General features: G+C 32.9%; 2 protein-coding genes across 5 annotated transcripts; both read left to right on the forward strand.

Annotated features, from left to right (window-relative positions):
• The first annotated feature begins 1,204 nt into the window (after positions 1–1,204).
• On the forward strand, positions 1,205–10,463 carry LOC121249381 (E3 ubiquitin-protein ligase MBR2-like). Of its 3 annotated transcripts, XM_041148094.1 has the most exons (7): positions 1,205–1,666; positions 5,835–6,021; positions 6,463–8,233; positions 9,142–9,192; positions 9,470–9,574; positions 9,770–9,913; positions 10,175–10,463. In XM_041148094.1, exons 3-7 carry the CDS (start codon positions 6,539–6,541, stop codon positions 10,310–10,312), a joined length of 2,133 nt encoding a protein of 710 aa, XP_041004028.1. In that variant the 5' UTR covers positions 1,205–1,666; positions 5,835–6,021; positions 6,463–6,538; the 3' UTR covers positions 10,313–10,463. The 3 variants fall into 3 exon arrangements, with proteins under 3 accessions (XP_041004028.1, XP_041004024.1, XP_041004033.1); XM_041148090.1 differs by lacking the exon at positions 5,835–6,021; XM_041148099.1 differs by lacking the exon at positions 5,835–6,021 and having other exon boundaries at positions 1,205–1,618.
• Positions 10,464–19,872: 9,409 nt separating this feature from the next.
• On the forward strand, positions 19,873–24,522 carry LOC121249601 (transcription factor SPATULA-like). Of its 2 annotated transcripts, XM_041148330.1 has the most exons (9): positions 19,873–20,420; positions 20,899–21,003; positions 21,818–21,883; positions 21,974–22,039; positions 23,417–23,510; positions 23,691–23,734; positions 23,811–23,880; positions 24,042–24,207; positions 24,287–24,522. In XM_041148330.1, exons 1-9 carry the CDS (start codon positions 20,034–20,036, stop codon positions 24,345–24,347), a joined length of 1,059 nt encoding a protein of 352 aa, XP_041004264.1. In that variant the 5' UTR covers positions 19,873–20,033; the 3' UTR covers positions 24,348–24,522. The 2 variants fall into 2 exon arrangements, with proteins under 2 accessions (XP_041004264.1, XP_041004256.1); XM_041148322.1 differs by having other exon boundaries at positions 19,877–20,420; positions 23,417–23,734; positions 24,287–24,469.
• Positions 24,523–25,020: the final 498 nt, after the last annotated feature.

Below are 25,020 nucleotides of genomic sequence, written 5' to 3' on the forward strand. Positions count from 1 at the left end.
TAAATTGACATAGAAGACAGACAGTCTATACAACATATAACCACTTTAAGGAATAAGATCCAATAGATTTAGTATAGAGTTGATATTTTAAACCAATCGAAATTGTTGAATAACAAAAGAAAGAAAGATAATACTCATGATTTTATTAATAAACTTTCAGTTATGACGGATGAATACCGTACTTACATTATTTAATAACAACCATAGTTAGACTAAAATAGAGGCACGACCTTAAACTAGAACAACATAGTAACATCCATTTTATCATCGAGTAGAAATATCCTTATAACATATTGAATAACTGTCATCTTCGAGTGATTAGATAACGGTCATCTTTAAATAATAATTTAACTGTCAACTATAAGAGAAATGTTACATACAATTATTTAGTGTACAAGCATCGCATAATCATTTTGAAAAAGAGTGATATATACTATTAAAAAAAATAATACTACGACGTTCCTTCATTTTGTCTCTTTATTTTGATCGCTCATGCATTTTAATTTTTTTTTAATTTTTTTGTATTTACTGATTAAAGAAATGACTATTAGTGTATTGATATTTTAAAAAAAATATTCAAAATATTAAAAAAATATAAATTAAAAAATTAAAAAAAAGAATTTTGCCTATGGGGTATGCCCAGCTGTCACGGCTGGGTGGCACCCTAACAACACTCATTAAAAAATTAATTTTTTATACGAGTCTCATATTTATTATTATTTTTAAATAGATTACGTGACGCTTGTACATTCTACGACCATAAATATCATTTCTTCGACTTAGAATATCATATCATAATCGTCTAATAATCAGGATACTTAATTTGAAACGATATGACAGAGTGTTAAATTCCAACTTATTGGAATAGACCATGAATAATATTTTTGGCACTTAAATTAGTCTAAAGTTATATTTTTTTATTTTCAAGTAAATTTGATTACCCAAAGTTATATCCTACAAGTCTTCAAGGAGAATTTTCTTCGACTGTTTTCAGGCATAAATCACTTTCGATGTTTTATGTATAAATAATATTTATTTCCTGAATCCTAATCCTTTATTTTCCAACATGCAAGTTCAGAAAACCATTCAAGTTTTTAAGGGAAATAAAAACAACAGAATGAAGGAAAAAATAACTTATTAATAATAATCGGACACACGTGTCAGCATACACAAGCGTGTGGAAAGGTTTCCTAAGGGAAGTAAACCCAGATCGGAGTGCAGAGGGAAAGAAACCAAGCAGGAGACACAACTGGGTGTACCAGCAAAATAACGGGGCTGGCTGGAGGCCTGAGTTGTTTCCCATATATTTCACTTTGAGAGAGAGAGAGAGAGTCATGCAGAGCGAAGTGACACGAGGCTTTCTGAATGAGGGTCTGAAATTGAATTTACAACCAATTGGTTTGCAGCCAACAATGCCACCTTACTATCAGAGTTGTCTGTTCTTGAACGAAATAAAGATTCCAGTCTATCCTTGCAGTTTCCGTTTCTCCCTGATTACTATCCCTTTACATATCTCCAAATCCTGCCATTATTGCCCCACCCCATTTCACTCTATATAGCTGCCCTCTTTCTCTTATTTTGTTCATATCGAACCGCGAGGGAAAGACATTGTTTTGAGGTAGCATAGGCTTCAATTATTGCATTCATCAATCCTCATTTCTCTTTGGTATAACCCCTTTCCTTTATAATATCTATATGCGAGATATATGGATGCTAGTATCGTCCATATGCATTTTTTTAACCTCTGCTTGATTTTCAACTTATGGAACTGTTTATTTGGGTCAATCAATTTGATCCGATTATCCTTTCCTGTCTGTTTAAATTCAATTGGCATAAACTGCAATTTATATGTATATAATCACAATTTATATGAATAAAACACAATTTATGTGCACGAATGTGTGTGTGTGTGTGCGCGCGTGTGTGTGCATGTATATAGGGCTGAGTATGTGGATTGAAGATAGTAGTTTATGTCCGGTGACCTTGGGATAAAACTGGTTCTCTGCGGATTCTTCTAATGCAAGATATAATATTTCTTGACTAATTTAACATATTTCTGTTTCAAAGTCGTGAATTACTATAGGGAAAAGCTAGAGCATTGAAACTTCCTTGAAATTTTATTTATAATCTAGGTGTCTTTGTGATCTATGGCCTCTGGGTTCACATGTTACACAGATTACTGGAGTCCTCTCTCTTTAAGAAATTTTCTAATATCTTATCAATTTCATGAATTTTTCAGTTCTGTTGCTTCAATTTAAATACTGCAAATAATTCTCTATACATGCATCAACGGATCTAGTTTCATGCTTTTTTATAGCTTTCTTGTCATGCATGCATCAGTAGTTGTGAGCTACATCTTTTAAAACTAAATGTATAAATTCTCTCTCTCAATGTAACCTCAATTTTGGGACTCTTGTTTTGTAACTCTCCTGGGGCCTATTCACTGATACTACGTATTCTTTTTGAATTGTAGTTTGGTTAGAGGGGTTCCGTTCTTCTTCAATCGTCTCTCTCTCTCTCTCTCTCTCTCTCTCTCTTTAAGTGGCTCTTTTTCTAGGATTTTATTTTCTCCTTAAACAGTATCATATCATTGCAGTTATAAAAAAATGCATTATTGTCTGCATATGTTAGTGGTTTATGGCTAGATCTTTGGATTGATGAGGATTCTACATGATTTATGTCACCTTGATGAATAACCGCCGAGTATCCTTGTTGCATCTATTTAGATCGAGACCAATAGCAGGGAGGTTGATTTATTTATTTGATTTGAAGAGTTTTCTTTGATTTTTTTTTTTTATAAGTAAGAAGTAAGTTTCATTGATATGAATGAAAATAGGTATAGCCCATGTACACAGGAAGTATATAGAAGAAAACACCTAAATACATTCTAAAAGCGCTAAATTAAATATAAGAAATCATGCACATTGTTTCCATTAAGGACAATGGCTGAAAACCATAGGAGTAAAGTGTGTAGAAAAAAATTCTGAAGCTCCGCCATTGTTCTTTCCCTATCTTCGAAGCACTGTGCATTCCTTTCCATCCAAATACACCACATAATGCACAACGGGATCATCTTCCATGTTGCTGCCACCTGGGGACAGCCTTGGATACCCTTCCAGCAAGCAAGCAGGTCAGCCACCTTTGACGGCATAACCCAAGCAACATGAAACTGTTGGATACCCTTCCATCTGCTGTGTAGGGTTGCATACATGAAACTGTTGTATTGACCTTTATGGTATATTTTCTGTTGTAAAATTTGTCTAACGTAGTTATTGTCAATGTCGTTAAATGGCTGCAATAGGCTTTATGTTTGTGATTCATTTTTGATTTCATGATTTTTATTTATTTCATATAATCCCAATCTCCAAGTATTTATAGTTTCATTAACATCAATCACCACCCTTTGTTCTTGCATAATTTAAAGAGTGTAGGGGTTTGATCATGTTTGGACTGATGATTTTGTGGCCAAATTGTTATTGCCCCCGGTTTTCATAAACTTTTGAAGAAAACTTTCCTACTCGTTAGTTAGGGCTGACATCGGGAAAATACTTTTTTCCCTTCCACTCCATTTGATGTAAGTACTTTACAATCTCTTCCTGAGCCTGATGGTCATGACATTTTAGATTCTAGTGTCTAATTGGATGTTTCTCTTTCTCTATTTATGAAAGTGATACAAGTAATTAAATTTATTTGTGCACTTACCCTCAGGGCTGGGAGCATATATATTCCTGCACGTGCATGAGTCTTTTTTGTGATGACTGGTAATTCCTTGGAGATGCTTGTTTTACAGGCAAGAGTTAGATAGTGTTCATCTTTGAAAGTACCATTATTTATTTTTGAGTTGTCCAGTTATCATTTTATGTTTTTTTTTCAGAATATTTTGAATGGGTAGCAGCTTATACTTATTTAACTACCAAGTATAAGTTTGTTTAGCTTTTAATCCTTTTATCTAGATATTATTTTTGCATTTGGTTCAGATCCTTTTGTTTTTTTCTGCTTGTGGAAGTCTTTAGTCTCTTCAACCATCTTCCATTTCTTATATCCCTGATTATACACTTGATTTTGTTCTCCTTTAATACACACTTTTGGTCACAAAAATTGCTAACAATAAAATTGACCTAACTACTGCTACTGCAGTTTTGGGCAGAATGCATTGGATTAGCAGGTTTTGTAGTGGCTTGGCATATTGCATGAAAAATTATTATTACATTTGAACACAGTTGTAGTTGCTGGTGCTCCTGGTTTAATTATTATCAATAACTCACAATTTTCTGCTTTGAATTTATATAATCTTCTTCTAAATTTTTCTTTGTAAATCATTTGGGCATCCTTTCTGAAAATTTAGTCCTCTTTTATTTAGTCTTCTGATATTAATTTCTTGTGTTCCGTATATAACATGCAATTATGTAACTGAATATATTTTCCCCACATTGAGTTAGGCCATGGCTGGATTACGGAAGAAATTGTAGGTGAGGGGCATAAAAAATATTACAAGTGTTGCTTTAGGCTTTTGAGATGTGTATCTTCAATTCTTAATTGTCAGATATTGTACAACGTATAGTGCTATTGCAATCCACTGGTAGTTTCTTGATGTACTTATTGTGAGAACACATATAAAGTCGCCTATAAATGGAAGGTTGATCAAAATACGTCAAGAATGGAATAGAGGGTAACCTTAGTTCATCACATCCTTATATCATTTATGTTAGAAAATATAATTAATTGGTTAATTATAATTTAATGTTATGGTATTTTAGCCACTTTAGCTAATGTGATTTTAATTGTCTGAGGAATTTAATGCATATTACTGTTGATAATGCTGGACTTGAATAAAACGTGTTTTAAGTAATTTGGTCAACATATAGCATGCCATCTTTCTTTAACTCATAGTCCCTAGTCCCATTCATTTTCTACGCTTTTGCTTGAAGTCTAAGGTCCTAGACTTCAATTGGCACATTTAGAGGATACTAGAGCCCTAGTAAGGGAGGGAGGGTACTTCACAACTATTAACTTTCAACTGGGATCCTATTTTAGTTTTATTGGGTGAATATCTGTAAGAAACTGATTTCTTGGTTTAGTTGTGTAAATTTATTATTAATTTTTTTAAAAGAAAAAGAAAAACAGAGCTACATGCTTGGAAGGGAAAAAGTGGTCAATTATAGCTATATTTGGGAACAAATGAGAAAGTTAGTGTTGAATAGCTTGTATCTGAGGCTTGGAAGCTTCAAGCATTCCTTGTGAGAGGAGATGCTCCTAGTCACCAAGTGGTTAGTTCAATTGGTGATTCGAACTGGTTATGGGGAATGAATCTCCATATACTTTTCCATATAGCATAATTATTCTAGGGAAAGAAGATAGAAGGGTTTGTAAGGAGACATCTGCAAGTGAGACTACGTCTTTAGATTATTGATATATAGTGTAGAAAGGGATCTCCACATGGTCCCTATTAATCTAAAAACACCTAATATTGAGATTTATGGATACTAAGGAGTTGAGAACATAAACAAATTTTACGGGATAGTTAAGGGGAGATGCCTGTTGGTGAGTTGACAGACTATCGTTGAGTTAATCTCTACAAGGTGAGACTTCATAGTGGTAACATAGCCTTGTTTGGTTACGCAGTTCAAATTAAATGAGATGAGATGTTTTGTTGAAAGTTGAATAAAATATTATTATAATATTATTTTTGTTTTGGGATTTGAAAAAGTTGAATTGTTTATTATATTTTGTGTGGGAGTTTGAGAAAATTGTAATGATTATATGAGATGAGATGAGATGGGATAGTTTGGTTTTGTGTAACCAGACCAGCCAACCTCTACTATAATTTGGACCAGGAAAGATTGATGACAATGCTACTTTAGTAGGAACACGAAATAAGGTGGCTGGTCACAAGACTAGTAACTTGAAGATCTTCACTTTAGAGAGATCTCTTTCTTGTGCCTTGGTGCAATCCTCCTTGGGTAGAGATAAATAAATAAAGGGATCGGTAGGGCCCAGGGGAAGCAGAAGTGCACTTTGAAGGTTTACTTAACTATTGTGTATTGCTGAGATGAAAGGAAAATAGATTTATTGTTAGCAACTCCAGCTATGATTGAATTTTAAATTGTAGAAAATGGTAGAACACTAACAAACAATATGTTCATATCTAAAGTTAGTTCAAATTTAGATTTGCGGAATATTTCGACGAATGACTAGAGAAATAGTTAGATATCGTTTAAAATGAGTGAATGCAGAAAGTCTTGAAAAATATTATGGTAGGCATTGTTTGTTTCTTGAGTTGCTCTTGACATTTATGAGAAAATTCTCTCTCTCTCTCTCTCTCTCTCTCCAGTTTTATGAATGCGATGCTGTTGCATTAAAATTCTGCTGCTGATATTTTCGTTTTTAGGAAGCTTTGCCGATATGAAAATATTGAATCAAATTATGCCAGATCTTATTATATCAAAGCTGGTGTCATTTCAGGTCTGCCGAGAACTTTTCTGTTTGAATTCCCTCTGGCAAATCTTTTAACCTCTGAAGTGAATATATCTTGGCCAAGATGAACGTTCAAGGTAGCAGCTCCAACTCATTTCCTGAGACCTTTCATGTTGACCATGGGCACAATGTCAACAATCCTGGGTTTTTGCAGAATAATGGAGTTCCAACTAATTCTGCAGTTGATTTTGGCCCTACAGTTATAAGCTGGATGGGTCAATCTAGTTCCTGTGTGAATACCCACAATCAGGCCAATCCTGAGGAGTTATTAGGTGGGCATCGATGGCTTTCTTCCATTGGCGCCCCTGATGGAACTGGTCATATGTTTGAAGTAAGCCATTCTGAGCCAAATATTGCTCCTTTTCAAGAGAACGCTAAGGCAATCCCGATTGATGGTCAAGTCACAAATGGGACATCAATCTTGCATGGGTCCAGTTCTGGTGCTCACAACATAGACTTCAATGCCTTGCATGAGATCGGTAATAGTGATGCCAATCAGGATATGGGGGCAGGTCTAAGCTTGCGTCTATTTAATCCCGATGGACTAGAAGCTAAACAAAATCCACCTACCAGCAATTCTTCTATACGAGTCATGATATCTTCTGGAATAGCAGGATATGAGTTGGAAGAAAATGATGGCAGAGAGGGTCCGTCATCTGATGGTAGGCGGATATCCTGCAAAAGAAGAGCACCTGAAGATGCTCCTGGACTACTGTATCTGGGTGAAAGCTCTAGCACTGGTCAAGAATCTGGAAATTCTGAATGGCAAGCTGTTCTTGCTCAAGAAAAGGTCAATAGCAGCTTGAATTTATCAACTCTGAGTATTCCTCCAAGTGTAAGTCATCCTGATCAGTTGGGGGATAGAATTGGCGTTGGCATGATGGGGGCAGTTTCTAGAATGCACCAAACTTCTAGTGGGGCAGGAGAAGTTGAATGTTCGCAAAGAAATATTCGGCCTAGGAGAGCTACAAATCCACAAGATGTTATACAACTTAGTATGTTGCCAAGTGGGGCCACAAGGAATTCTTATTTACAGTCGCCCATTCAAACAAATATGTTCTCTCCATTTGCTCAATTTCCAAATTCAAGCTTAGCAGAAACATTACCGGTTAATGGAACTGCTCCAGTGCAGGTTTTTTCACAGGTTCAAGATGATTTGCAAAATCTTCGGCCTTCACCATGGTATCATTTGACATGGTCAAGAGCCGGTGGATCTTCTCTTCCTCATGACTCTACTCCTGATCATGCTGTCAATGGTGGCAGTACTTTGCAGCAAGAACAGAATTCAAGGAACACACTGCTTGTTCCCGAAACTGATAGGGAAAATGTGGCACGGTATCCTACAACCTTTAACTTTGTCAATGGGAATTCAAACTCTCCTGGAAACATTTCTTCTAGCTCTCAAGATGGCACTCTTTCGTGTGGTCATTTCATATCTGCTCCTACTCGGGTTTCCGAACCCAACATGACCGAACTATATGGACAGAGATTTTCAGATTTTATCAATCGCTCTATGACCGCATTTAGTGGCTTTGAGTGCAGAGGGTGGGGTACTTACTGCCCACTACATGCAAGGACTTCCGCCGCAGCACGAGAAATGGATCTTTCGGTTAGGGGCGGTATTGTAAGACCCTTTCAGGTATATCCGACGTCGGGATGGATGATAAGTCCTGAGAGACAAGATGGCGGTCATCCTGAAAATCCCTTTGCGTTGGAGTCCATTGTTGCAACTCAGTGGACAAACAGACTGATATCTGAGGTATGCTCAATAGAATACTAACTTCTAATTGTTTACCCACTTCCGTACATGAGTTTATTATTGAAGGCAATCTGATCAAAATCCAGTATTTTTTCAATGTGATCATATGGACAAGATCACATAAAAAAGAAATCGATTAGCATGTAGTAATGGGTAAAGCGAACCCAATTGTAGTTTCTCTGTTTTGATGGGTGTTGGGGAAGCACAAACTTTGCCACCAGAATGTGGTGGTTATATGTGGGAGCTTTGTTTCCTTAGATCTTGCTTAGAAGTAGGGTACTTGCTACCTTTGATTGTCTACCAGTGAACAGCAATGGTTGACAGTGTCTCTAGCTGTTCAAACATTTGCAGTTCAGTTTTTATGGAAGAAGATATTTAATGGCTACGTCTAAGAGTACTTTTTTCTTGTTGTCCTCAATGACAAGGAATCCACAACCTCCTTCTAGAGGGCCTTTTAAATCCTGGATGCACGATGCCACCCATGTTGATAGGCTATTTAAGAAAGCATGAAGCTGTGAGTGAAGGTTTTTGAGAGAAGTGGGTAAAAGTTTATCTGCTGCCTCTCCCACTTATTTCCAAACTACTTATAAACTGTAAACGCATATTTTGTGCAGGAAGACTGGCTTTGCAGTTTATTCTGATAGAAAATTGGTTTTTAAATCAGGGACTGGTCTTATCACGTTCAATACTTTACAAAAAAAAAAAAGTCATTTGACAAATACTTCCCCTCTGCATTTGTCTTGCTGTTTTGATAATTTTGTTTGTGCTTGCACCTACAAGCTTTAGAAATATTTGTTTCTGGTCAGAAGAAAGAAAATATATACACGTAACCCCTAGTCACATTTTATTTGTGATTAGTATGCTATCTCTTCATCAGATGTTTAAGTTTCTTATTTTTTACATAATAGGTCAGAGATGCTGTGGCACTTGTTCGTAGGGGTGGTACTTTACAAATTGAGGTACACTTTAGCTTGATCTTTGCATGTTGCTGTGGAGTTCCATCTCTGCTGTTATAAGCTAAACATCTTTTTTAACTTCCACTTTGAGAATACTAAAATCATTACTGGTGTTTAAAAAAAAAAAAAAAAAAAACTTGATGGGAAAATTGTCATATCTGTGCACTTCCTGAAAATAATTATCTTCGAGTTCTTGCAATAATGGTGTTCAACTATACAAAACAAGCTCCCTTTTGCTTTATTCTCATTAAGATCCTATCTCACTGATGTGGTATTCCAGGATGTTTTGGTTATGGATCCTTCAGTTTTATATGAAATATCTGAGGATGATGAAGTTGAAGTTCCCGACGACATGCACTTTGATGTAGATAGCATGTCTTATGAGGTGCTTTCTTAAACACTTCATAAAAATAGTATGTTGTGTGCTTAGTATTTTTGAAGTGCTTTCTTGCATGTTCTTACAAGTACAGAACTAAAAAATCACTAACCTGAAAGTATCCTAGTGTAAACTATTTTACTTGCCGTTTACTTTTGATCATTCATTATGAAAATTGTTTGAAAATAAAAATTTTGGGCATAGCAATTACTGGCTTTGGAAGAGCACGTAGGGGATGTGTGCATCGGATTGAGTGAAGAAGCTATTGTGGCAAATTTGAGGCAGCAGAAATATAAGCCCCTCATGATAGGATCTCCAGTGAAGGATGAATCGTGCTGCATTTGTCTGGTAAGAGCCATTCTATTTTTTTCCTTCCTACCATAGCCATAATATATAATACTATTATACAGTGTCTTCCATGAAGTTGATATCGAAATTTCTTTTGTGAACAATACATTGTTTTCCTAGTCTGTTATTGTTTTCCTAGTCTGTTATTTCGGTAGCCTGCAACCAAGATTCTTCCATGCAGCTGTTCATTCTATCTCAGTTTTAGTTTCTTTGCTTTAAATGGTCTTTAATCTATCCATTTCTGGAAACACTTATTTGCAGGACGAATACATCGATGGAGATGATCTTGGGAAGCTGGATTGTGGACATAACTTTCACTTCACCTGCATAAAACAGTGGCTAGTGCAGAAGAACTTCTGCCCCATTTGCAAAATGAAGGCCCTGGCTGATAGGGACTGAGGAAATTAGTTTCAGTGCTCCTTTCCAAAATTCTAATTAGATCTGAAACCAGAAAAGTGCTTTCCTTCCCTTGCAGTATCCTCCAGCTAGATGAGATGTGGTATAATTTATGACTTCCAGACCATACTGAGGTTTTGCAACTCTTCTTAAATTTTTTTTTTTTTTTTAAACTCTTTTTAAAATGGCAACTTTTTTCATATCAAGGCTGCTTTGTTGGCTTGTCTCTTATCTATATGTCGGAATGAAACCTTTTGAACTTATTCCTTCAATGATGCAACATAGTTCTTTGGCTAAATTATCTGGTTATGCTGTCTTGCATCCTTTTCTGAGGTTAATTAGTATTTGGTGGGTTGGTAGAGTGATTTTCACATTCTCAGCTTCTCAGAACCTTGATATTCAGATAATTTATTTCCAAACAAATAGGCTAATAGTTATAAAATGGGAATGGTTTTTTCCCTCGGTCTTTATAAAGAAGGTAATGCTTTGTTACTAGGATATTTGTTCCATTCTGTGCTACAAACTTTTATTTAAAACATAGTTACACAAGTAATATTATCATTTTCAATTACGTCTGTTGTTGACATGACATATTTTAAGCGACTTCATTGGAATGGATGTCAAAATCTAAGATGAAAACCACCCAACATTTTTCTTTACCTTATTAACCAGACAGACAGATGTGCATTTAGCTGCATCTCGGCAGCCATTGGAATGGATACAAACTGAGAAACATGTTCTTTTTCCATATTACCGTACCCATAAGAAAAATGTATTGTTTTCTAGAAAATCTAGTTTCTTGATCTATTCATTTCTCCTATACTATTTCTACCCTTGAGCACATGGCCTTGTGTGTGTGTGTGGACCATTGCTGGTTTAACAGTTTGAACCCATTCTTGTGTTTATTACCTTTCACTCTCGTGTACGTTTCTTCATTCCACTATGTTTTACTTGTCTCCCTAAATCACTTCCTTTTCTCGTATCTTCACTGCACAGTGGACAACCCAGAAAAAACATCTCGGTTTGAAACTTCCTTTTATGTGATGCATTGATGTCTCTTATCCTTTTGTCTCTGTTAAAATACGATGAAATGACTGTTACCAAATTATTTGCGGACGGAATGGTATTTTACGTATGAAATCTTACCAAACTTATATGAGGCCCAAAATATTGAAATGATTGTGAACAAATAAAGTAATGTTAGATACAGTCGTTGAGTACGTAAGCGTTACGTAATTTTTTTAAAAAAGAGTGGGATTTACTATTAAAAAATTAATTTTTTATCATATAAGTCTCATATTTACTCATTTTTTTCAAAAGAATTACGCAATACCTGAGCTAATTTTTGGACATTTTCTAAGATTGAAGTTACGTTGAATAGAGGTGACAATTAATTTTGGTTAAAAAAAGCTGTTGTTTGTTGGTTACAAACATCTAAAACCAACGATTTGTTTGAAAATCAAATATTAAAGTTGACCTTATACTTATCCAAAAATTATAGTTGTCAAAAATCGGTTCGTGTTAATGTCACCAAATCAACCAACGTATAAAAAATAAATAATTTAGCCAGATACGCAAAAATAAATATACAAATTGACGTGATTTGATGTAATACGTCCGATTATAAAGTAGATCTAATAGATAATATGAAGTCACATTAATTTATAAAATCTATTTATATCTATATCATTTCTCGATTTAAAATATCTAAAATATTCTTAATTATGGATCTATATGTAATTTGGTTTGATAATTAGTCACAAACACTATTTATCTTCTATTATTAGACATGTCATAGCTTGACGTAGACCTAACCACCTTTACAAAGTGATTAAATCCCCGAGCTAATGTTGAGATGGAGAGATAAGCCAACTTAACCTTTACTAAAACTATCCTCTAGGTGGTTCTTTAGAGGGCAACGGAACAAATCAACCACCTATCCACTTTTGAAATAGTCTCCTCACAAATGATCGGGAAGGTTTGGACAGTGAGTTAAATTAAGATGAAATGATATGAGAGTTAGAAGTTGAATAAAATATTATTAGAATATTTTGTTAATATTATTTTTTGTCTAAGATTTAAAAATATTGAATTGTTTATTACATTTTTATTGAAAGTTTGAAAAAAATTGTAATCATTAGATAATATGAATTGATATAGTTTTTTAATTCAAACAATCAATGAAATGGGGAATAAGAATCTGCCACCTCTTCACTTGTGTGAATATTTGTTAATCTAAAATTTTAAATTGACAAGAATAATTAGATTTTATTATTTATATTTTTAGCAGTTCCTCTCATGTATAGATTAGACTTATCTTAAAAGAGCAAGTTTAATATGTGAAATATTCAATAAATAGGTGAAGAATACAATCAAGATTCAAACTTAGGTTGTTTCTACAGTTTATTTCATTTCATATTATATAATCATTATAACTTTTTTAAATTCTCACACAAAATAAAATAAATAATTTAACTTTTTCAGATCTCAAAATAAAAATAATATTAAAAAAATATATTCTAACAATATTTTATTAAACTTTTTAACTTTAATCTCAATATATCTCATCTCATTTGCGAAAACAAACAGGGCTGCTCTTATTTTCAACACTTAGGTTGGTTTGGTTACATAAAACCAAACTATCTCATCTCATCTTATATAATCATTACAAATTTCTTAAACTCACACATAAAATATAATAAATAATACAAATTTATTAAATTATAAAACAAAAATAATATTAATATTTTATATTATAATAATATTTTATTTAATTTTTAACAAAATATCTAAATTGTGTAACTAAACAATGCCTTGGTTCACTGATAATTTTTTTAGCATTATTAGTTCACAGTTTTTTTTTTTTTTAAATACTTCCCAAGTACTTTAACGAAGCTTAAACGGCTCGGGGGAAAAAAATTAAGGAGACTTGGGACGAAAAAACCTGAAGGAATAAAGTACAAAAAATAAAGATAGATTACATTTTTCTTAAAGGAATAAAAAAATTAGTTCAGAGGTGCTTTTGAATTTAATCATTTAAAAATAAAAAATAAAAATCCACGCGCGCCTGCAACGTCTCAATGGTTCTATATCCCTCGTGACAGTCGGAGTCAAAAGCTATAGAGGGAGGGCCTATAGCCTGTACGCTGAGCGTACGTCCTCCCCTTCTGCTTTTGCCTTTTTTTTGGTTTTTCCCCTCGGGAATATATCTTCATTTTCCTAAAATTCACGGCCCACCAATCAAATCCCTCCCATCAGATTTGACTTTAGAACAATCCTAGACCGTCTGATCAGACATAGGATTTGAAATAAAACGGGGCACATCTCGAGAAAACCAATCATCCTATCCCGTTTCCAGTCCTCCTGTGTATATTACTTGCCGTGTGTGGTCGTTGATGGACGTATGAATGACGTGCGATGATGTTGACACGGATACTATGGTGGTCCCGTCCGTAGGTTGGACAGAAGGAGGGTTGGATACTGAGATCTTATAAACCAATGGGACGGGGACACGTGACTGTACTGATGAAGAACGGTGACCAGAAGATATAATTAATAAATGTGTGTTGGGGAAGACATTAATATTTGGTGTCTGGTTAAGGTGACGTTTTGGTCGGACAAGACAGTGATGGGGTGTGTTGAAGGAAAAAGAGATGATAGATAGGAAGATGGTGAGAGGTCTGATTCTGTCTGACCAATCTTCATCCATTCATAGGGAGTAACTCTAGGGCCCAAGAATAATCACCAGTCCAACCAGAACTTTAACCGGATGTTTGGATCATGATTTTACATTAAAAATAAATAAATAAATAATTAAATATTATTAAAATATATTTTTTTATATTATTATTATTTTGATGTTTAAAAAAGTTAAATTATTTATTATATTTTATGTAAAAATTTGTAAAAAATATAATGATGAAATGAGATAGATTGAGATGGTTTTAATTTACAAACTGAGCCTAAACATTATTTAGATATATTTTTTTAATTTTAAATTTTTTATCTAATTATTACAATTTTTTAAAATCTTTAAACAAAATAAAAAAACAATTCAATTGCTTTAAATTCTAAAGCCAAATTAATATTAAAAAAATTATATTATAAGAAGATTTAAACTTTAGAGTATTTTTATTCAACTTTTTTTTTCTTTTTCAAAATCACATAAAATATATTAACTTAAATTATTTTACTACTATTTACATATTTATCATATCATCTAATCTAATTTGTGTAACCAAATGAGACTTTATTCGTACCCTCACTTAATTTCAAAGATTATTAACTATTGTTGTATTACCATTTAGGATTATTTTAAAATACATACATATATATATATATATATATATATTTATAAGCCTTATTTTTATATACCTTACACACCGTTAATTGAAAATATTAAAAAGATGTTGATGTTTTGACATTTTTTAGGTTGTAATTGATCCCACTATAAATAAGGGATATCTTATTCTGATAAGTGATAAAGGTATATGATGTATGTGATCCCATATCGATTGTGAAAGAAAAATTCATGCTTTTTATAATCTTTTAATAGAGTTCTAATTATATAATTGATTAATTATTTTAAAGTATACACCAATTTGTGTGTAGTAAATCTCTTAATTTTATGGTCTCGTATCGTTTAAGGCTTCATTTGGATCCTTAATTATTCTCAATTCATCTCAAATCATCATTATAATTTTTTCAAATTCCAATACAAAATTTAATAAACAATTCAACTTTTTCAAATCTCAAAATAATAATAATATTAAAAAATAATACTCTAACAATATTTTATCTTCTCAACTCAACTCACTTCAATATCTAAACGCAATTTATAACTTGTACTTTGAGAATTTTTTTATTTTTTTATTTTTAAACTACATGATTGATTTAAAAACCAAAAAAAAAACAAAAAACAAAACAAAAGAGCGTGGTGTATATAATTTTATTTAGTGAATAAATATGGACTCGTCTAATCTATAACAATACATACAGTCAAAAAAAAAAAACAATACATGTGCAAACATCACATCGAAGAGATGGACAAGAGACAGGGGAAGGCGGTCTTATGACTCGGGGAGGTCTACTATTTATTATCATATTTATTTATACATGACAGTTGGCTGGCATTGATGTACAAAAATAATTGGACATAGCAGGTTTGGCAACTAAGATAAAATATAAAATTTTTATCATGTTATTATATTTTTTTTAAATTTTTATATAAAATATAATAAATAATTTAAATTTTTTAAATTTTAATTCAATTTTTTTAAATCTTAAAATAATAGTAATATTAAAAATATTATTTTAAACTTTCATCTAAAATTAAAACTTTTGATCTTACTCTTGTTTGTTTTTATTATGAGATAAGATGATATAATTGAGATTAAAATTAAAAATTAAATAAAATATCATTAGAATATATTTTTTTAATATTATTTTTATTTTAAGATTTGAAAAAAACTGAATTTTTATTTTATTTTATGTAGAAATTTAAAAAAATTATAATAATTAGATGAAATAAGATAAAATGAGTTAAGAAGTTTTGTGAAAACAACTAGGCAAATTATTCTTGGAGAGTGGAATGTGATAAAAATTGTTTATGCCGCTATTTATTTTTAATGCTGATTATGAATATTATTATTTATAATTAAAAATGGAAGATTTTTTTAAAATGATAAAATGAGAAAAAAAATAACTTTCCTTAATTTCTATATAAAATATAATAAATAATTTAATTTTTTCAAATCTTAAAATAAAAATAATATTATAATAATATTTTATTTAACTTTTAATAATATATTCAACTTTATTTAATCTCATCTAAATTACATAAATAAACGAAGTATTTTTCTACTAGACAGGACCAGAATAAAGCCAATTTTTCAGTAATCACAAAAATCTGGGACAGAAATCCCTTTAAGCAATTTGTTGAGAGGGTCAAACCTCGAATATGTTAAAATTACGGACAGGAGAGTAAAAAAGAAAAAGAATAGAAAAGAAAATGTTTAATTGTGCCTCACGTGCGAGGTGGGAGTGGAGGTCACCTGACACAAAAAGAAAAAGCTTTTGATTACTATGCCTGTTTTCCTTTCCTTTTTCTAACATTTTGACAGTCCTCACCATTCCGTAAAAGAGAAATTGTCAGACCTCGGTTATAGATCCGACCAACAATTAAAAAGAAAATAGAGTATTTCTTATAATATTTATCTTATTTATTTTTTCTATTCACTCCGCGTGCAAGGTTGTGAATTTTTTTTATAAAAGTAAATTTTTATATTACAGTCTAACATGGTATATCAAAATAGGTAGATTTATAGATTTATTTTTATATAATTTCATTTATAACCGCTTGGCTTTTATCATTTGTTTTTGGGTATTTGTGTTGTTATTTTCAGTGCACAAGATATTGTTTATATAGAGATGCTATCTAGTATAATCGGTCCGGTTTAATTTTAGATAAAATTTAAGATTGAATTGGTATGTATCGATTTTATATTTTTTAAAATTAATTACGTATCAATTATATTTCTAAATTGGTACTTTCAATTTTATCAATTTCTGATCCAATTCGATTCTATTTTTTTTATTTTTTTAATAAACTCTAGACGTAATGTCTAAAATATGTCAAGTATGGTGAATAAGGAATGCTTGGTTTTCTATGTTTTTTTAATAGCAATTATCTACTTATGCTTTAAGGTGAAGAGCTATAGGTTGAATTCGGATGGTGCTGATGTGGTTTTCCATATGATCGACAGCTATCTTCTCTAGTCCCTCTACATGTTTGGGTCGATGATCTGATGACGGGTTATGTCGCATCTATATTTTGAGTACCGAACATTGTCACACCTGGGAGATATTGTCGTGTATATTTCATTTCAATTTGCATGAAAACCGTAGTGGTGGACATAGGAATCATGCATCTTATTTAAGATTAACATTTTATATTATAATTTATAAATTATAAAATGAATACTCTATAATCAAACATTACTAATATATATAATGTTTGCTGCACTGATATATGATATATAATTATATATTATATATAAAACTTATATATATAATATTTTATATAATATATAAAATTAATTTATATATATATTTTTTTTTCTCTCAACCGGTCTGGTCTAATCCCAAAAACTACGGAATTAAAACTGGACTAAGTCCGGCTAGTTTTCATAATACAGGAACCGGTTTCAGATCGGACCGGTTCAAAACCGAACTAAGGCTAGTTTTCCAGTTTAAATTTATAGTCCTACACACCACACAATTTACATATTTTAAAATTATATTTTATTATGTTATTTTATTTTTATTAAACTAATTGAGTCATTCTGCTTATCATCTATTCACTGCATATTTTTTATAGAAAAAAAAACTTAAAATATATGTGATGTGTAAAGATGATGAGTAAAATTATTCTTTATTTATACAAGCACACAAGTAGTAAAGGATAATGGAGGCATGTCCAGAGATTTGAGGTTATTCTCTAGATCTCTCAGTTGGGACGTTCCCCGCGTGCCATCTTGAGTTTGACTTATTTGTTGTGGGCTTTTGCCTCGAGTTAATTTGTTAGACTTGTTAGTTTGCACTGGATATCACCACTTTCTAATTAGTAAGTGTTAAATTGAAATCCTTGACACTAATTTATGAGTAATATACCATAGGTACCATAGGTCCATAAGATCTGCTATATAGGTTTTGCAAATTGACGTGTCACTGATCACGCTAACTGCAAACTCGATTTGCAAGACTACTAAGTTTAGCATTATCCTTAACTTACATATATAAAAATTATTACATGAGTAAATTGTGATCATGATATATAATTGCATTTCGTATACCTTTGGTGACTTGGATAAAAATTTTAAGGTGTGATTGAGAACAGGTGAATGATGTTTAGAAGTAATTTGTTCCAAAGGTAAAAAATAAATAAAAAAAAATGTCAAAGATAAATGGGCCAAGTTAAACAATGATAAGAGTTCGAGCATTAACGGTTCTCGGTATTATTATTAAAAGACAAATTATATTTGTAATTTTAGAATGTGCAAGTTTCACGTACTCCTTTTAAAAAAAATGAATAAAACATAATTCACGTAAAAATTATTTTTTTAATAATAGATTTCAATTTTTTTCAAATGAATTGCGTAAGGTTTACATATCTTAAGATTGTATCTAACATTACTTTAATTAGAATTGTAAGATAAAGATTTAGGACAATATTGAGTTCTACAACATTTTTGAAACGTTATGTACTATTCTTTAGGTGCCCAACATTTTTGAATCCTCGAACTATGTTTAGATCTTCAAAACATTTGCTCTAAAATTGGACTACAAGAATCTCCATCTCTAATATTCGTTACGAAACTAAAGTAAAAAATAATTGTATTCCTAAAAAGCTCCAAAAAGAGAGGCTTGGGAAAATCATAAGGCTTATTTTGTAAAGAGCAATACAAGTCTTTTTGTTGGGGGCTCTCGTTAGGATTATTTATTTATTTACTTTATAATTAAAAAATATTTTTTAATGATGTTGTAAATTTTTTTATTTTTTAAAAATATTTGAAAATATTAAAAAATGCATGTAAAAAAAGAACAAAAAAAACACATTAAATATACTAGCGGGAGCTTTCGACAGTGGTTCTGTTGTTACTCTTTTGTAAAACCAAATCATTAAATTTTTATCCAATGATAATTTAGGTACTGTTTGGATAGTGAGTTGAGATGAAAATTGAATAAAATAATATTCTAATATTATTTTTTAATATTATTATTATTTTGAGATTTGAAAATTTTGAATTGTTTATTATATTTTGTATAAAAAATTAGAAAAATTATAATAATCAGATGAGATAAAATGAAATAATTCTTATATCCAAACGGAGCCCTAGGCCCTGTTTAGATGTTGAGCCGAGTTTAGATTAGTTGAGTTCTTTATAAACAACAGTAAGTTGAGATGATCGAGTGAGTTTTATAGAGCTCAACTAAGATAAGTTTAGATGTGTTTGGATATTAAGATGAATTTAAATGTATTTATGAAAAATTAAAAAATATTATAGGTCTCGTGTGTAAAGAAGTTTTGAGTTGAGATAAATTTAATAATTTGAGAGTTGGATATATAAATATTAAATCGATCTCGTTTGGATTTAAAACTCATCTCAACTCAACTCATCTTATCTCATTCTTATAATTTTATCAAATTTTCATATAAAATATAATAAATAATTTAATTTTTTCAAATTTTAAAATAATAATAATAATATTAACAAAAAAAATAATATTATTATATTCAACTAATCTAAAATCATCTTAACTGATCTAAATACGGAGTCAGTCCAAATTCCAAACCGACTTAAGTCTCATCATTGTTCATCCAATTGTCGTAGAATAAAGTTCAACGCCATAAAAAAAAACAAAAACAAAAGTTTCGTTAGAATCTTAAAACACCTTTTCTCCTCCCCAGTCGCTGTAATGGCGCGTGGGATTTTTGCTTTCATCTTTTTCGAGTATAAACTCCCCGCCCACAATTTCCGAAGTTATACAAAATCACTCGCGCACACCCTGTTTCTGTCAAGTACATCACTTTCGTTTTATAAAGACAAGCAACAGACGGAACAAATCCAAGAAAACCAAAGCCCATAACCAAAAGAATCTCTCTCAATATCTCTCTCTCTGACTCTGTGTTAGTGAGAACCAAAATACCCAGAAAGTGAAAGTAATGGGGGATATGTATGCGTATGACAAAAATTCACGTTCTTCTTCAACTTCAGCTCCTCAGCCTCATCTGCTTCCTTCGTCATCTTCTCATGCAGGTTCTCCAGACGAAATCTCGCTCTTTCTGCATCAAATCCTTCTACGTTCATCTTCTTCTTCATCTCCTTTTGTGTCCAACACGGGTAAGCAAGCACAGCTCTGCGACTCCGACGTTTTACCGGGAAATCCTGACCGTTCATTGTGCCGATCAGCGCTCGTCCAAGATGGGATCTCGGCTGTTGAGTCTTCTAGTGCCATGAGCACTGGCTCCGGTGTCTTCCTCTCTAATTTGTCGACCTCTTCACTTGGAGCGAGCGAGAATGAGACTGATGAGTATGACTGTGAAAGCGAGGTAATTGTATTTTCTTAAAGTCGGGACTTTTCTGTCTGTTTGCTTGCCGAGAAAGCTGTCGTACAAACATAGTTAAATTTTCGTTTCTCATTCTTTTATAGGCTTGAGAAAAGTGGGATCTTCGTTTAAAGGTGCACTATGCATCTGACTCGGTTGGTAGAGATTCTGAACTTTCTAGGAATACGATGTCGTCGTGGTTTTAGAGTTTGCTTGTCGCCATTGTTCCTTTTGGTGGCAGGGAAAATGTGGGAAAAGCTACGTAATAAAAAAGAAAATGTGGGAAAAGCAGAGAACGAATTGCGATTCTTTATCTTTCCATAATTTGGGACCGGCGATTCTTTATCACAATTGGCTTTTGCCGTCATCTATAGAAATTTGAAACATTATATCAAAATGTTATATATTATAATTTCTAGCTCAAAGCTAGTCTTTTTTTAATTCTTTTTAATTCTAAGTTATTGATGATTTCTGAACCTAGGAGGGTCTTGAAGCGTTGGTGGAAGATATGTCTGAGAAGCCGATCCCTCCTCGTAGTTCATCCAAGAGGAGTAGAGCTGCGGAAGTTCACAACTTGTCTGAAAAGGTTGGCTTGCATTTGTTTTTTTTTTTTTTAAAGGAAAAGGAGGGTACCCAATTTTATTAATTGCTCTCACTTGAGGAATACCATATTACAAACTAACCTTGGGGTTACATTAAAATCCCAAAACCAAGCTTTAAAAATCCTAATTCCAAATTTAAAACCAAGACCTATGTAATTATGTAAACATAGATTTTATACACACCTAACAATATCAGTATCTAGTTACAATAGGTATAGAAAACTATCTACATCTGAAAGATGGGAAATTACATTTATCAAGTACATAAACACCCACCAGTTGTTTTGGAAGCATAGCAACAGAGGTGAAGAACCCATCAACACCCACTGCTCCAACACTAGCAAGGCCATCTGCAAAGAAGTTTCCTTCTATGTATATATGCTTAATAGAAAAATCAAGATGCTCTGAGAACCTGATGATGTCTTCCCAAAGCTCAAAATAAACCCATGGTGGCTGCTTTCTATTGTTAAAACAATTAACAACTAACAAAGAGTCTGTTTCACTTACCAATTAAAGCTGAAATCTCAGCATAAGTATTGGTACCTATACTGACAGGAAAACCATATAGGAAACTCCCTTGAAAGTCACGTATTACTCCACACCGAGCAGGACCAGGATTCCCTTCAGATGCTCCGTCAAGATTCAACTTTAATCTACCTCTTGGAGGGGGCATCCAGGATACTAAGATTGGCTTTCATTTTGAGGCTCTGTTTCTGAATTTATAATGGGGTAGTCTTAAATCTATCCTTTTTACTTTCTTTGTTATGTTTTGGTTTTAATGTTTGGGGTGTTTGGCAGAGAAGGAGGAGCAGGATTAATGAGAAAATGAAGGCATTGCAAAATCTGATTCCAAACTCTAACAAGGTACACAAACACGCGTGCAACCAACTTTGTCCTTTTTAACACTTCAAGATTCATCTTCTATTCAATTGAATGATTTTTAATTTTCGGCAGACAGATAAGGCTTCCATGCTTGATGAAGCAATTGAATACTTAAAGCAGCTTCAGCTTCAAGTTCAGGTTTGTGGCCCTCTGTTAAGAACCGGCTCCTTAATCTACAAAAGTTTTCATTGTGCTTTTCTAGGTTTCTTGTCTCATCTGGTTGAGTTGCTGCTACCAGTCTTTCTTTTCTGATAACAGTACGAATAGTATTCAGGTTAAGCAAGCTCATTGCCCCTATCCCCGTATTGCTGAGAGTTGACTTCTAACGGCTTTAATTAGTATTGTGTGTAACAAACATATAAGAGAAAAAAATCTCCTGTCCTTATACTTTGGAACAGAATGGTGTTGGTGTTGTTGCATACATAGCTTAGAACTCTTGAATAGAATTATTGATTTGGTTTCTACAAGTTTACACTGATTTTTCAGTGGAAAACTTCATAATTCAAGATTTGTGTGCTAAAAAAGTAAATCGATTGTGAAAGCTAGAAGGAAAATTATACAACGACACAGTGATTTGATATATGTGCTTGCCTTTGAAAGTACATCCATGAGAAAGAGTTGAAGGATCCAATAGCCAAATTCTTTCGGAAGGGGTGTTGACTATGGAGTCAACACTTCAAGTTTCCCCCTCCCTCTCTCACAATTCGGATTAAGCTGTGATAATTTAGTCAAGAGGGTTTGACAAGGACAAATATTGCTAGCTAGCGTTGATGAAGCAGGTCAACTTTGAAATTGATGCAATCTCATATATAGTACTTTAAGTAGTGGTTTGAATTCAGAGATGAGTTGAGATGGTTTGTAAATGGTAGAATAAAAATTTAATTGTTTATTATATTTTGTGTGAGAATTTGAGAAAGTTGTTTTGGGATTTGAAAACGTTGAATTGTTTATTATATTTTGTATGGGAATTTGAGAAAGTTGTAATGATAAAATGAGATGAGATGAGTTGAGGTGAGTTTTGAATTCAAACGAGGCCTAAGTCTAATACTCACATTAAAAACACTTAGATAACTGTTTGGGCAGCCTTCGTTATATTAATCTCTCAAGCATAATATAACTGATTACTAGTTATGCCAGTTTGTTTCGTCTGAAGCATCGAGAGATAAGCTGTTGGGTTCTATGTCCTACATGATTCTGTCAATCACTTGCAGATTTCCACGGCCACAATTTCTTTTAGTTTGGAAAACTGCAATAACTAACTGTTGAAGTGAATTATGTCTTGTGTACTTTCCTATGAAATTATACAGTAATTGAAACCAACTGTGAGACAATTTTTGAGAGGAAGCCACTGTAATCTCGAAAAGATTCACATCATTTCTGAACCCTAATCCTGTTTAAGTTCACCGATGTTCCATTTCTCTCCTTTAATGCAAAAATCTGGTGCAATCAATGAGAAATGGATTGGAAGTTCATATATTTGATTCTGATTTGTGTACTTTGTGATCCATGTTTCAGATGTTATCAATGAGAAATGGCTTCAGTTTGCATCCTATGTGCTTACCAGGGGCATTGCAGCCTATCCAATTCTCCCAGATGAGAATGGACTTTGGTGAGGAATATAGGCCCCTGCATCTGAATACTGCTGGCATACATTCTTTGAACAAAGAAACACCGCTGCATGACATGTTCACTCTACCCAACCAACGCATAGTTTCAAACCAGCCATCATCTGCACCTAATATGTCAAGCATAATCAATTCACAAACCTCTTTTGGGTTGGAATCACCAGTCCAGGCTCACTTAGGACCGTTTCAGCTGCATGTGTCTTCTGAGGTAAGGTAGAAGCTTGAATAAAGCATATGATATCAAGGAAATGATACCAGCCAATTTACATTTGTTGGATCTGAAGGAAATCTGCAGGGGAGACGCTTTGCGACATCAGGAACCAAACGTAAACAATCTCGATTCCAATCCATTAGGTTTGTCACCAGGCCTTTCTCCTTTATTTATCCTTTCATTCTTCTTTGTATAACAATATGCTTGCAGCATCCAAGTGCCCGATCCACGGTGCTTGCTGTATTGTTAAGAGCTTGGTCTGACATGTAAACTTTTTGGGTATCTGAAATGTATTTGTTGAAAGAAATGGAGATGGGAGCCACGGCTTCAGTATCACTTCCCTTCAATACACAAGCATCTGAGCTAAAGGACAGTGGCTCTCTTGAAACATGCATTCCAGGAAGAGTCCATTCCGAAGGCGAGCTTCTAAAGAAAACGGAACACAACCTTTTACTGACACCACATATAAGGTGAATAGACTCCAGGCATATTTTCTGATCTTTTGTTCGTGATATGCAACTCTTTTGTCATTCACATGCTTTTTACCAGCATGCACAGAGGAAGAAGTTCCCCCAAGGAAGATGCCAAGATGAAAAAGCCGAATTTTTGAAATTTGTTGAACTTTTACATCATTATTTCACAGTTTGAATATGGTGTAGCTACAACTTCTGCTAGCTTTTGTAACTCTTCATAATAGGAGAACCTCTGATAATTTTAACTCTTCTCAAGATAGAGCTGGGATTGAGCAGAATTTCTCTTCAATACATTGGGCAATGCTTGTAGAACTACTTGTGCAGAATGGGAGATGAGCCTTGTAAACTTTGACAATAGCAGCCAGCATCCTCGTCGATGACATCATGACTGTGTGCAGTATCTGTGATGATATAGGCATACTGTTCACTTAATATATGGAAAGCTTGAGTTCCGTTTAGATAGTGAAAGTGTTTCATCTTATCATTATAATTTTTTTTTTTAAATTTTTATACAAAATATAATAAACAATTCAATTTTTTCAATTCTTAAAATAATAATAATATTAAAAAATAATATTTTAACAATATTTTATTTAATTTTTATCTCAATTTATCTCAACTCACCATCTAAACGCACCTAAAGCTGTGAGTTTCAGCCTTTTAAGATGAAAATGCTGCATGATTAGTTGCCCCATCTATTACCTAACCTGGGTAAACCTGTCAATGAAAATAGCAAAAACAGAACAAGTCATTGCCATAAACTACCCCAATTGCCAGTTGCCATCTTCTACTGGGACGATTTGCTGACTG

This window comes from Juglans microcarpa x Juglans regia, chromosome 1D, assembly GCF_004785595.1.
Source record: "Juglans microcarpa x Juglans regia isolate MS1-56 chromosome 1D, Jm3101_v1.0, whole genome shotgun sequence".
NCBI classification, from domain to species: Eukaryota; Viridiplantae; Streptophyta; class Magnoliopsida; order Fagales; family Juglandaceae; genus Juglans; species Juglans microcarpa x Juglans regia.

Coding starts and splice junctions, on each gene's coding strand:
- LOC121249381 (XM_041148094.1), top strand. CDS start 6,539: ATGAACGTTCAAGGTAGCAGCTCCAACTCATTTCCTGAGACCTTTCAT. Junction 9,575..9,769: donor TAGATAGCATGTCTTATGAG/GTGCTTTCTTAA, acceptor TTTTGGGCATAG/CAATTACTGGCTTTGGAAGA. Junction 9,914..10,174: donor AATCGTGCTGCATTTGTCTG/GTAAGAGCCATT, acceptor ACTTATTTGCAG/GACGAATACATCGATGGAGA.
- LOC121249601 (XM_041148322.1), top strand. CDS start 20,034: ATGGGGGATATGTATGCGTATGACAAAAATTCACGTTCTTCTTCAACT. Junction 23,881..24,041: donor TCTCGATTCCAATCCATTAG/GTTTGTCACCAG, acceptor ATTTGTTGAAAG/AAATGGAGATGGGAGCCACG. Junction 24,208..24,286: donor TTACTGACACCACATATAAG/GTGAATAGACTC, acceptor GCTTTTTACCAG/CATGCACAGAGGAAGAAGTT.